General features: G+C 36.9%; 1 protein-coding gene across 2 annotated transcripts in view; it reads left to right on the top strand.

Annotated features, from left to right (window-relative positions):
* Positions 1–12,859, top strand: part of LOC134755676 (uncharacterized) — a 112,444-nt gene extending 99,585 nt beyond the window's left edge. The window contains exons 3-5 of one of the 2 annotated variants that reach the window (XM_063692216.1): positions 9,084–9,775; positions 10,471–10,583; positions 10,747–12,859. In XM_063692216.1, coding sequence (XP_063548286.1) covers positions 9,084–9,775; positions 10,471–10,581 — 803 coding nt within the window. In that variant the 3' untranslated portion in view covers positions 10,582–10,583; positions 10,747–12,859. Of the gene's footprint in view, positions 1–9,083; positions 9,776–10,470 lie in introns of both variants that reach the window. The other variant, XM_063692217.1, reaches the window with a different exon arrangement.
* The last annotated feature ends 1,328 nt before the right edge of the window (positions 12,860–14,187 follow it).

Here is a 14,187-nt window from a genome sequence, read left to right as displayed (position 1 = left end):
AAGAAAAAACGCCCGTATTTAAATGTCTTCTCTAGTATTATTATGAAGGAAGGCTGCTTTTTATACTGGATACAACAAGAAAGATGGCTTTATATGTTGCAGCGCGTAACGTCAGGTACCTTAAAGTCTAATCCTACTCGATCATATTGAATATGTTCTGTACATTCATAAAATACTGATGCCTATGAAAGTGAAATACCAATAAGTCACCTAACGATAAGGAACCCAATGTGAATGTCTCCCCTGTACCCCTAGCTAATTGGAACTTAACTGCTGTAACCTGCACACTACTAGCTATCTATTTGTCAAATGTAGTGTCACATTTGCATTGTTATTAATAAAAAGTTAGGCTTCACCCCCATTCCTTCAGACTACTTGTAATTTTGAAGTGTTTTATACCCCACTGCTCATCATCATCAGTCTAATACACTTCGGTTTTGTGGCTAATGTAATAAGGTTCACCCCCCATTATCTAAACTGAAGTACTCTTACATGACACGGCTAAAAGCTATCCTGTCTTAACTCATCTTAAGTTTTAACCTACTAGTAAATTTCCTATTTAATAAGGCAATCTAATGTGTCTATTTTTATTTCTCAGATACAAGATACACTAGCAGTTATAAAAATGAAGGTAGCTCCTAAAAGTCCCTAACATGACTAAGTGATGAAAGAATATGAAAGATGAAAAATGGGTACCTTCCAGGCAGCAGTATCTCTAAGAACATTACCCTGAACTAAGACTGAAAGCTGAAGAAATGTATTTAAAGCCTTAGTTATTAAATAATGAAGTCAAAATTTGTCTTTTTATCTCCAAAAGGTCAGTTATTTTCTCTTAAAAGTCCAAAATATAGTGTACACACTCCGTTTCACGTCAACAAAATGTAGCCAACGGCTACTTTTATATATTTTGAAAAATCATAGTAAGGTAAAATGAATCCTGCATCACGTTACACCAAAATGTACCCCAAGGTACATTTCAGATACTGGTCACGGCTTCCAAAATGTCACCACCCCAACTATTACCATTAAAACTAATCTTATTCTAAATCTTAAAAATCTACCCCTTAAGAATTTACCTCTAAAATTTGGCCATGTGATCGTCTAGTCTAGCGTTAGAACCCCTCGAAGTGAACCGCGGAACCCTAGATTCTTTAATGAGTAACAACTATATTTTGGACCCTTATTTTAAGGAATAAATATTTATGGTACTGAAGATATATTTTATTATGACACTAAAGAATATTTTAATAGTTACAAGAATAGAAATAGTAGATTGAGTCACAAGGGAGCAAAATGACGTATTTACTGAGAGGCGAACATCGAATCTTAAACTAAGCGAAGGATTCCACAATTGAATACTGAGCGTAGTGAAGGACTCTAAAATAGAACCCCGTGCGCAGTGATGAAATTAATATTACAATTTAGTTAAATCTATTTGTGTAATGTAAATGCTGTTAAAGGCATATTACATTTGACGTTATTTAGGTAATTGCAGCATACATGGTTAGTATAAGATTGAAAATGTAGTTGGTAAAATGAGTTTAAAAATGTTTTTGGTGAAGTCCCGCTACGCCTATTAAGCTTTCGGGATAACATATGAAGCAGCACTCCTAGGATAAGCCCATTTACACCCTAACTTTTTAGGGAAAGTTATAATTATACTATCACCTTCTAAACGATGTGTGAGTTCACACGTACTGCTTCGCATGCTCGATGCGGGTCAGAAAGCCTTATCCCGATTCAAACCATCAATCGGGTCACCTATCCTAACATTGTAGCCAGATGGGCTATGACCAACGCTTCGCAACCTAAGTATTCCTAGATGATCTGATGAAAGAAGCGCCAAGTATCATCAGTCAATCAAAATTACTTCTTTTTTATGTTCAAAAGCTAGGGATACTAATCCCTTTTCCACTACCCAGAACTGAAAGTATAGACTCTTTCCAGTCTTTTAGACGCACAAACGAAGTACCACAGTTATTTACTATATTTTTATGAGACAGAAATATCAAGTCGAGCATTATTCCACTCTTGACTCCTCCCATTGGACTGCTCTTGCCTGCCAAGGGATCCCTAAAACAAACCATTCTTCTATTCCAGAACGGTATGTATACCTAAACCCAGCTTGATATTTTAGGAATTTATTTTGTATATACCTTGAAAACCAGAATGAAATATTCAGTACCTCGCTCCCACATCAAAACACTAGAAATTTTAGCAAAATAAAACAAATAGTATAAGATTTTATATACAATAATACCTTTTTACGCAAATACATTATGAAATAGGAATATCTAGGCAATTAAACCCCTTGCCTATTACACTTACGCTTTTAGGATAATGAAGAAAAATATATATCAACCATATATCAGATTTTTAGATCGAGCATTAAAAGAGACCCTAACTCCTAACAAATGGTGAGTGTGAAGCTACCCTACTTCTAATACACTGGCCTATTCTAGTGTAATCAAAGCACAGATCGTACTTACCATTGACCTAGTACTTTGAAAAACACGCAAGTGATTTCCCTAATTAGAGAGCTAATCGTTCAACCGGCCAAGTTGATACAACAAAGCTAATCGGCCTGTGTGTTTAATCCCCTCCAAGGCGGGTTGCACAGAGGCAGGGACAGCACTTGGATAGATTAGGTCCCTATTATGTCTATAAATGGCACATATAAATATATTTAAAATACAAGACCTCCAAATACTGTAGGTTTCAAACGAGCAGAGTTTACACTCAATGGCACGCACGTGATGCCCTCGCTTTAGTCTAACAGTTGGGCATTGGAGACCAGGGAGGGAGAGATATTTCGCTTTCTATGTTGGTAAAGAGAAAGCGCCAAGTACACCCTCATCTTGGTAAAAGAAAGACCTCCTTCCATTTGCCGTTTGTCACCGTTTTGGATAGCAAGTGAAAGGCTAGACTACTGTCTGTCTAGACACTGATCTGGCTTTGAATCATAAGAGAAACAAGTAGGAGTTTTCTGATATTATTCTCAAACAAATAATTTTTATTACTTTATAATTTATGTCATATAGACATTATATTTACATAATCAATCATAACGCAAATATTTAATCAAAACAATTTAATTAGATTATTATTTTATGAAGGCATAAAATGATAATAAAATACTCCGTCCGGATGCATTAACTCCAAACGATATGAGTTCATAGACCCCATTCGTCCGAAAAATAACACATCTTCTAAACTTAGCCTTGTTGAAGACGTTTGTCCTCAGTAAAACCAAATAATAGATATCATGGGCAGAGTATTCACTTGATGTTAAACCTTCATTACAAAACTCCTGTTAAAATTAATAGCAAAAGTGGAAACACACTGCTCGATAGTATCAAAGTTTATCCATTACGAAAACAAACATAGTTTCCGCAAAGCCAAACAAAGACACAATTTCCAAAGGCTAACTTCATCAGGTCAAAGACTAAGTCTTGTCCTAAATAAAGTCAAACACTTAGAAAAATGAACAGAGATTTTCCACCCACCAGTAATTTTTTCAAACACTATTAAACCAGAGTCAATTGCCGGTCCGAAGCACAAAGTAAAACTGAATTCTGATCCTTCCCTACTCCCTTTTATATGGTTTCATTTGTCGTCATTTCAATAACACCTGCGGTGCACCTGCGTAATGCCGACATGATTCTCAGAAAGTCTGCCCGCATTATGGACGCATTATGGTAGCATTATGGTTGCATTACGGTCTCATTATGGTTACATTAGAATTTACCTACCAAATATAAGATTGCAATTTTCATAATATAACTCTTACGTCCTTTAATTTAAGTCTCATTTTTGTTTAATGACATAAGTTGGACAACATGCACCTGTGCGAACACTCGATTTCTCAGAACAAAAAGTCGTAACAACGTGTCTTTCGCGTAACCCTTATTCCCCATACATAAGATATGTTTTTGATTGACCACGATGTAATACCTTAATCAGAGCCATCTATGATCCCTCTTATGCAACCACTTGAACGTGAAACAGCTCGTTGATAATGTTTCGATAGTCAATACTTTTATACGTACATCATAATGCACTGAATTTCTCACTCGGCCCACAGATGGCGTTGTTTTCAAAAGTTGATATTATTTTCTAAGATTTTGTCTAATAGTTTTCTTATTGTTTTTACTTTAATACAATTGTATTTATATTGTAATGTTTTGTCAAAGCCCTAGAAGGAGAGAAAATCAAATAAATCGACATAAGTCCATATGAATATTATAAAAAATAACTAATTTTATTTTGAATCTAAGGCTTCTTAGTATTTAATTGCTTTATATTTATGGTTAGAGCATATGGCTAGTCACATCGGTACTCAGAATATCTGAACACGCACTCTAACGCCTTCACAATAAAGGGGTGTTCAGATATTTGTGAGCTCCTGGGCCGCTCCGATATATCTGATGACAACTGTACATAGGCAACACCCACAACATGATTAATTGCTAAAATTGCGAAAAGTGACCTAGAGTGGGCCTGTTTAGAACGTTGTTCCATCAATAAAAATTGTGCTATTTAATACAACTGGGCGTTTTCTAAAATAAATATTGATAACCTTATTCTTTCAAATCTGGACATTCTTGGGCTCATTCTACTCAGAATCGACAGCATTCTCCATACTGCCATTAAAAAAAGATGTCCCAAAATGCCCATTCCATTACGTCACGTTTTAGTGTGAAATTTTTTGTGTGCGTGAGGTAGTGGAATGTACAATTTTCATAAAAAAAAATTGGGACATCTTTTTTACTCATCAGAATTGAATATGCTAGTGATTCTGAGTTAAAGAACCCAAAAACACCAGGATCTGTGAGAATCGGGTTTTCAATATTTATTTTAGAAAGCGCCGATACATTTTTCTTCAATTACTTGATATAGCCTCCCCTCCCTTATGCGAAAACATCAATAATGGTGTTAGATTTTTGCCTATATTTTATGTCTTTCCATAGATAAATTCTAGCACAAAGGAAGCTTCACAAGACACCTGCTTCCTTGAATATGTTACGGCGACAAATGTTCTATAATCTGTACCCGTTCCGGATGCATTTATCTTTAAAGCAGGATTTCCCTCGCTTACTATACAGAGTAGCGCCAGAGTGAGCGCCAATAACAAGTAAACTAACCAGTCTAACCACGTATTCTTGACCACCACCTATTTCATTACCGATGAATGAATGAATGAATGTTACTGTTGATTATTTTCTGCATACCATACATCTTTGTTACACTTTTCTCTTTTTCTTTCAGCTCGTTACACGTGCACAGCTATAGCTTGCCGAGGTGCCACTAAATAGCAACTGTACAATTTGTAAACGCATTTGGAACGCCCTCTCTGGAGCTAAAATATCATTGTCTAGTCTATGGATAGTTAGGGGGAAAGAATTATTCAATTCTACTTTTCGTTCGTAAAAAGTCGCGTAGTTGTAAACGGAGCTATAATGCTATAAAAGGTTGCGCTCCAATAGCAACAACAATTAACTAAATAATAAAATAAAATAAAACAATTTGTGACATTTACTTAAATTTAAAATTATATTGAACAGTCTCGTCAATCACACGCTAGTTAAAATATCATTGTCTAGTCTAGGGATAGTTAGGTTAGTTAGTTAGTTAGTTAGTTAGTTTTGCTGGGCATTTTCCGCAACTCGACATCCAATGTGCCTATTTTGCGTGAAACGAGGTAGCGCTACTCTAACCACCCCAGCTCCTCCACGAAGCCTAGCAAGGTCTTCAGGTTGCTAGTTGCCTCCTTTAGTGTGCATGGATTCCCTAGGTATTTGCTCCTCTATACTTCCACCTGTTTACAGTCTAGGAGAATATGTTTTGTTGTTTCTTCTTCTGCCATGCACGCTCTGCACATGGGGCTGTCCGTTTTACCCATAATATGTAGGTGTGTGTTTAGTTAGGTAGAAAGATATATTCAATTCTACTTTTCGTTCATTCGTAAAAAGTCGCCTAGATTTTTGTAAATGGAGCTATAATGCTATAAAAGGTTGCGCTCCAATAGCAACATCAATTATCTAAATAATAAAAAAAAAACAATATGTGACATTTACTTAAATTTAAAATTATATTGTAACAGTCTCGTCAATCACACGCTAGTTAAAATATCATTGTCTAGTCTAGGGATAGTTAGGTAGAAAGAATTATTTAATTCAACTTTTCGTTCATTCGTAAAAAGTCGCGTAGATTTTTGTTAACGGAGCTATAATGCTATAAAAGGTTGCGCTCCAATAGCAACAACAATTAACGAAATAATAAAAAAAATTCAATTTGTGACATTTACTTAAATTAATAATTATATTGTAACAGTCTCGTCAATCACACGCTAGTTAAAATATCATTGTCTAGTCTAGGGATAGTTAGGGAGAAATAATTATTCAATTCTACTTTTCGTTCATTCGTAAAAAGTCGCGTAGATTTTTGTAAACGGAGCTAAAATGCTATAAAAGGTTGCGCTCCAATAGCAACAACAATTAACTAAATACTAAAAAAAATCAATTTGTGACATTTACTTAAATTAAAAATTATATTGTAACAGTCTCGACAATCACACGCTAGATATTCGATTAGTAGAAAAAAAATCTATATATTTGTTCTTGAACTTAATGAACCGGAATAGGAGTTACCATGTATGGTTTCTGGGAACCAACCAAGGCCTGCACGAGCTTATACGTGCTTATAACTCGACAGGAAAGGAGCGTTTTGCGGCGACGATTAAGGGCAAGAATTTTTCTCATAGCAATTATAATTTTATTACTATGTGTTCAGTTATGTCGCCTAGAGGACCTAGAATTTTAGACCGATATTGATGATGAGGATGATGATTACAAAACTAGATCGTGGGCGAAGATACTTAAATAATAAGACTACGAGCCCGATGCATATGTTTTCGTCTAGTCAGAGGCAGACCATTTTTTGAGGTTCTCGCGTTTGTACAAAAATAATGTTTCAGTTTAAAAATCACTAACATTTAATGCTAATGCTAATGTAGTTTAATTTATATGGTAATATTCTCCAATAACTTAATCCAAATACAAGAAATACCGTTTGTACTAAAAGAAAAAAAATAACGATTTTTTATTTTTTATTTGACGGGTAGGAATATAACAGATGTAAAAAGGGCTATTACTAGGGAAAGCAACACGGCTCTACCAATGTACTGACAATTTTGTTTCGAGCCATGCATGCAGCAGTGCTATAGGAGAGGACAATATGATTCGGAGAACGTTTTTGAAAAGTACATTTTTTAACAATAAGAGTCTCATTCAATTTTATTATACGATAAAAATAAACTAGATTAAACATTACTATTATGGTTCCCATTACTGGGTCCTTTTTTTTCATGTGTAAAATTTATTAGAATAAACAAATGTGTGGAACTAGACGAACTAATTTGCATCGGGGCTCGTACTAAGCATATATTATGGTCCTAATAAAGAATACCTAAACCCCCGGCTGCCTGGTTTTATTACAACCCGGATACTAGGTAAGATCACAGCCAGATTGCCTTAGGGCCACTTGCGCGATCCAGGGTTAGCCACTAACTCGGAGTTAACAGTACAATTGACGGTTAACGGTTAACTCAGAGTTAGTTGGCTAACCCTAGTAACCCTGAATCGCGCAAGTGGCCCTTAATTATTAGTACAAAAGCATTAGTAAAAAGCAAATTTATTTCAGTAAGTAGTATAAATTGACCATTGAATTTAAGCATCTCTCAGCTAAAAAAAAAAAGGATAATTGGATAGAAAAAGTTAAACAGAAAGTGATCCGTTTCCATAAAGACTAATAGCGTTATTCATAAACGCGTTACTGGCCTGAATTAGCTATGAATTGTTTGTCTTCAGCTGTCATTTTGACTTATGTATTTGTTAAAAAGGGATAAAACATAATTTAACTAAATCAAACCCGCAAAGTTTTATGAAAAAGGGGGTTATTAGTTCTATAACAGTTGAACAAACTGTGTTCATTACGCCGTACGAATACATTTGCAGACGAATCCATAAATGGATGACACGCGAGACTTTATGAATGTGTATTTTACCGTTTGATTATCTCTCTTGCGCGAATTATTTAAGTTTGTAGAAAGAGATTTTGACCCACGGACTAACCGATTACACGTTATAAAGAGTTTACAAAGACAGAGAGAATCACACAAGACTAGACGGAGGTTACAGAATAACCAACACATCATTATGAAGCGTTTACGACGAGAGAGAGTCACTCTACAGAGGGCTACTGAGTTGCATCTGGCACCATTTTATACTGGATAAACCCACGTTCTTCCCTATTACTACAATTTTATTTTTGTAGATATTTAGGTAACGTAAATTGTACAATTTAACTGAAATTAGCGGTCCCCCTGTAAGTGATTTTGAGTTGTCTCGCTCGAGGCCCTTTTCTGTCAATGTGTATACCCAAGGTAATAAAAATGCTGGCTGTGGCTGGCGAGGGGCCACTTCGCCCACGCCTAACAACGCCTCTAAAGGTTCGGTTCGGTGCAAGAGGCGGTGCTTCACGTTTTCTCAGCTTGGAAACACACGGAGCTTTTGTTCGGACTGTAATGTCTAGTGTCAGTTATTCATCGATTGAGACGTAACTGAACTATTAAATAATAACAGTACCTTATAATTATGTTAACCATGCAGTAGTGCACGCACTGTCATTCCGAAGAAGTCATTGCATCAGAGCAAATGACTCGTGACAATCCGATCATGTCCAATTATATGTGATTTACATATTTATACGGTTAATTAAAACAACAGATAGGACTTTGGGTGGCTTATGAAATTAAGTATAATGATGAATTTGTTTTATGTGTGTATCTACCCTACTCGTGTTACGTCGTATCCTTTCTGCTAAATCAAGAAGGGCCTTGGTCTTATCGACTGTATATTTACACAAATAAGGTGTTAATATAAGAAACGAAAGATTCAATAACAATATGATACTGTCTGTAACACTAGTGTAACAATCTATAACTTACCTATTTGTTTTCTATAAAAGTTATGGTTCTATACAACTTGATTTTTAGTAACGTATTTATTTTTTCTTCTTTCCAGGGAGCTGCCAAATAACCGCTGCGCCCCAGTCCGAAGAACTCCAGCACCTAACCACCGACGTAGAAATAGAACCCAGCGACCGGCAGGGCCGGGCCATGTACTTCACCAAAACAATTTCCACCACCAAACCCCCCAACATTACTGCCAATCAAACTGACGAGCTTATACAACCAATTCAGAATGTAACAAACGCTACAACTGAAGCACCAGTAGCGCTCCTAAATGCGACAGACGACAAAAATGTGACAGAAACACTGACAGCGCCAAACGCGACGCTTTCCAACGCAACAGCAGCGCCAGAGCTCACTAATTTAACTGACGCGCAGAATGCAACATTCGCATCAAAAAGAAGGAACCTAACGCGGCCTGATGTAGTCAAAACCGATACTATAGAACGAACATCAGAAAGCCGAATAGTAACTGACAAACCTTTGTCTTTAGAAACTCAGAATTTCCTGCAGACTCGCATCCCGCCGAACATAGAATCTTCTCGAAGAGTTATCGAGCAGGCAGGCGGTATGGACATGGGTGCCATAGCTGGGATATCGTTTGCTGCTTTAGTTCTGGGCGCGCTGGCTGGAAGCACGGCTTTCGTGCTGTACAGGCGGAGGTACCTGAATAAGCCACAGACGTTGAATGATAAATGCTCGAATCCAGACTCTAGCGGGTATCTTGATGACAGCACTATACGGGTATGTATTTCAATTTACATGTTTTATTTTCATTTCTGTTACGTCGCTTGCACCTAGTTTTATAATTTTCTTATCATCGTGGTCAAAAGAAAGTACGAGTAACTGTTTGTCTGTTGTTGACGCTAAAGCCGCTAGAGATGATTTGAGGCCCGGGGGGGGGGGGGGATATCAATCATTAGCATTATCGTCATTCCACGCAGACGAAATTAAAAGCTAGTTCTGTATAAGGGCCACCGCAAACACAACTATTCGCGATTTTGATCTTAATTCACGTCAATCTCAATTAGAACGTCAGAGCTTCAAAACCTCTGAATTCTATCTAACAGTTTTCAGTGACCATAGCAGTCATTTATACCAGTCATGTGGCGTTGAATAATGAAATTGTAAATTTATTAACCCAATTTTAATGACAAAACTTCCGTGAGACACTGATATATTAAATATATTAAACCTCTCACTCACGTTTACGAGGGTAGTTTCTCGTCTCCCCTGCCGCCGCCGCCGCCCGCGCCGAGTAATCGGTCGTGGAGAGCTGCAGCCCGCAGTCTGCGTTGAACCACCAACGCGTGTGCTCTATAAAAATGCTCCTCGTTATGGAGCGAAACATGTCGAGCAATCATCGACTTTGTAAACGTGAGTGACCCGGTTTAATATATTTATTTACCCAATGCTTAAAAAATCGTTTTACTTTCCAGGACAACTCAGAGGAGATGTACAGCCTCGACAATGACTCGTTCCTCAACTCACTGGAGGCCATGACCATCCAGAACTACTGGACGGACACCGTCAAACACACCAAGCTGTAACTATAGCAGCGTTGACATGACTAGCCATTTGTGAACCTTACTGCGGCGACATAAGGTATACCAGGAGACCGAGATGTACAGCCTCGACGCCTCCTTCTTCTTGCTGGAAGCCATGACCATTCAATACTTCTGGACGGACACCGTCAAACACACCAAGCTGTAACTGTTGCAGCGTTGACTGGTCATTTATGAACCTTACTGCGGCGACATAAGGTCTATATTTAGGATGCTAAGAGAGAATAATTTCGTACATTAACCCGCCATTTCCTAATCTATATCGCACACGCATATTTACTGTCCCGCTCGCATAGTGGCATTGACCGACTGCATCATGGCAGGCGTGGCTCACTTCGCGATGTCGTCGCGTCGCTACAACCGCTACAAGTACATGCGGCCCACACCAATATTGGTGTCTAGCAGTAGTAATTGCCGCGCACCGCTACGGAACGGACGCCTGCTCGCGCTTGCGTCACCTAGAGGACCCACCACGCGTTCTGTTAGAGAGTGAACCTTCCGTACTTAGTACTATTATTTATTTTGTAATCATGGGCGGGATAGCATATTACGCGCGTACGAAATTATTTGTGCTTAGCGTCCTTACCAGTGGTCAGTTGAGTTGCTGTTTGTAGGGATGAAGTATTAGAAATGAATGGCGCTGTTAGGTTAGGGGGCCCTATGCAAAATATTGGGCATTTTCTATGAAAAGGGACCTTATTGTCGATGGCGCTTACGCCGCACAGCGCCGCGCGGCATTGTATTTATATCGGAGCATCGTAAGCGCCATCGACAATAAGGTCCCTTTTTATAGAAAATACCACATATGTCATTGTGTATGAAAATAAAAAAGTATCGCTTTATACCCATCGAGCTATTTGGAGTTATAAGAGTTTGAAATTATCTTCAATTAAAAACTTTAACTCCAAATCGGTAATATACCTATACTATCGTAACACTTAAAATAATTGTCAATCCTATTCGTTAGTTTTCCGACTATTTATGATTTTGACTCAAGGGTCTCGTAATTCCAAATACTCTTAGCTTAGCTCGATGGTGCTTAAAGTTAAAAATGTTTATTTGACATGCAAAAATGACCCTTACGACTAAGTTATTATCATACCAATATCGAGTAACATTTTTGTTATTGGGTTTCATACTCAATGACGTGTCCGGTTTTAGGCTCCCGATAGCAAATTAAGTATGTTTAGAAATGTAAACTAGATTGTTTAAGAACCCCTTCCAAAGTGAACTGTAGATGTAGATGGTGTTATTATATTTTCATTAACATTTAAACTGTCTACCGCCTGGCTTGAAATTGACAGTTGGAAATTAAAGTATTTTTCAATGTAATAGGATAAAATACAGAACTTTGAAATGGCTTGTATTTCGTGCTATCAAGGAAGAATTTATGAAGTATCCAATGCAAATGATAATTTACATTGTGAAATATGAGTGATTTCCAAAGTATTTATTCACAACATGTGTATGTAAACTACCTATATGTAGTCTTGACTTTTGTAAACGAGATTAATCAGAACTATAAAAATATTGACATTTTTGACCTAAACCAGAATTGGCCGCATTGGCAAATATATCTTGATAAGAGAAACATGGTTTATTTTGCTAGGGCCAAGAAAAACAGTATGGGAATTCCCTATAAGTGTTTTACTTGCCCTAATTTTGCTCGTGTCCCATTTAATCCTAACTTATTTAGAGTTGAAATGTATTGTTTCAGTATTCTGAAATGTCGACGGTTTGACTTTTCTCCTAACCTTATTTTTATTTGCTTAAAGAAGTTGCGACATCAGTACCTATTTATGAAATGAGAACAATAATAAGATTCGTCAAACGAATGTCTGTAAAAATAAACCCCAGGATATAACATGTCTTGTCTGTATTTAGTAAGAATGTGACGATTTATTATTAATTAATATTAATAATCGGTGTGAACTTTTAATTCGGGTAATTATTAATTTGTATTAGTAGTTGACGATTCGTCAACACTTCTGTAAATAGTACATAATGTGATAATTATTTTTAGACTTGTTATAACATGATTTATTTTAGATTTAGTGTTCATAGATACTATTATTTCTTACCGCTTTTACACTATTTTTAAGTTTTAAACTTTATCGATTTAAAATGATTAACTGTATAATTTGATTGGAATTGACATTTGATTACATATTGCTTATTTAAATATTATTTGACCAGTGATTTTCAATGTCTATTAGCTTAGGTATGTGTTAATGATCTCAATTATATCAATGTACTGTTAGAAGATGAGGTATTCTTTAGTTTTTAATGAAACCCCTTCTTCTTTTGTACTTCCTACTAAGATGTGGACCTTTGTCATCATTGTGGTTATGACGTGATGATATGTGTTATCTTTTCGATTTTTTTAAATCAAAATCTAGCCTAATCTATAATAGATGTCATATATTTAAAAAAAAGTGGCGAAGCCCTCCAGTGGTCAAAATCTAGCGATTTGGAAAAAGCATGCAATTGTCGGTAATCAAAAATCATTTTAATATTTTACTGTGTAGGTAATGTCAAAAAACAGCGTTCAGGTCTAAACTAGTACCAAACATACTTTGATATTCATCATTCGCTTGCCCTTGTCCCATTCACTTGGGGTCGGCGCAGCATGTCTTTTTCTTCCATACATCTCTGTCACCCGTCATCTCATCATTCACTTGCGTTAGTTTCATATCATCTTTCACACAGTCCATCCACCTTTTCCTCGGTTTTCCTCTCCTCGTACTTCCCTCCACATTCATTCTTAATACCTTTCTCGTCACGTGACTTTCATCCCTCCGCATCACATGCCCGTACCATGCTAGGCGATTTGCCCTTACTTTTTCTGTTATGGGTGCAACTTTCAGGCTTCCTCTTATATACTCATTCCTTATCCTATCCATTCTCGTCACGCCATTTGATATTATGATCTTTATACTTATTATGTATGGTAACGTACCGACATTTTGCAATGTTTCTTTTGCTGAAATACGGCTGCAATGTCTCAATGACAGTTTTTTTAAAGATAACATATTGTCCACTGTCCACACATCTTAGTGTATTCATCGGTTTTTGTTACTTTATGTATAACAGATATATTAATTTATAAGTTGTATATAACAACTATTATCATTTATCTCTCTTATTATTATTAGTTTTCATTGGTCGGCTGAAAACAGCGCGCATTCCGTGTCCTCTTTTTTCTTGAAAGATAATGTAGGATTACGTATATTATAATGTACAATCAGTGAAATGAAAATCCAGCCCATAGAGCATGGAATTATTATGTCTCAGAGACAGAATTGACAAATAGACAGAGGTAGGGTCACTAAGTGGGTGTCCAGGCGGGACAATTTTCCGCACAAGCTGATCAAATGAGGGCTATCGTTTTTTTGTTCACCAGTTGGCGCCTCTGTTGATGGTGGTCCAAAAGACTAAAGAACAGCTGTCAGTCATTGAAGTGACAAGTGACATTTGACATTTCGAACTGTGGAAAAGACCACCATCTACACTAGCGCCCCTAGCGGCGAATTCATACGCGTTAGCCCTCATTGACAAAATTGTGTGGTTTGAACGCAAAAATGAATGACA

Source organism: Cydia strobilella, chromosome 3 (assembly GCF_947568885.1).
Source record: "Cydia strobilella chromosome 3, ilCydStro3.1, whole genome shotgun sequence".
NCBI classification, from domain to species: Eukaryota; Metazoa; Arthropoda; class Insecta; order Lepidoptera; family Tortricidae; genus Cydia; species Cydia strobilella.
Note: the sequence above shows the minus strand (reverse complement) of the source record. Positions and strands in the feature narration are given on the sequence as shown.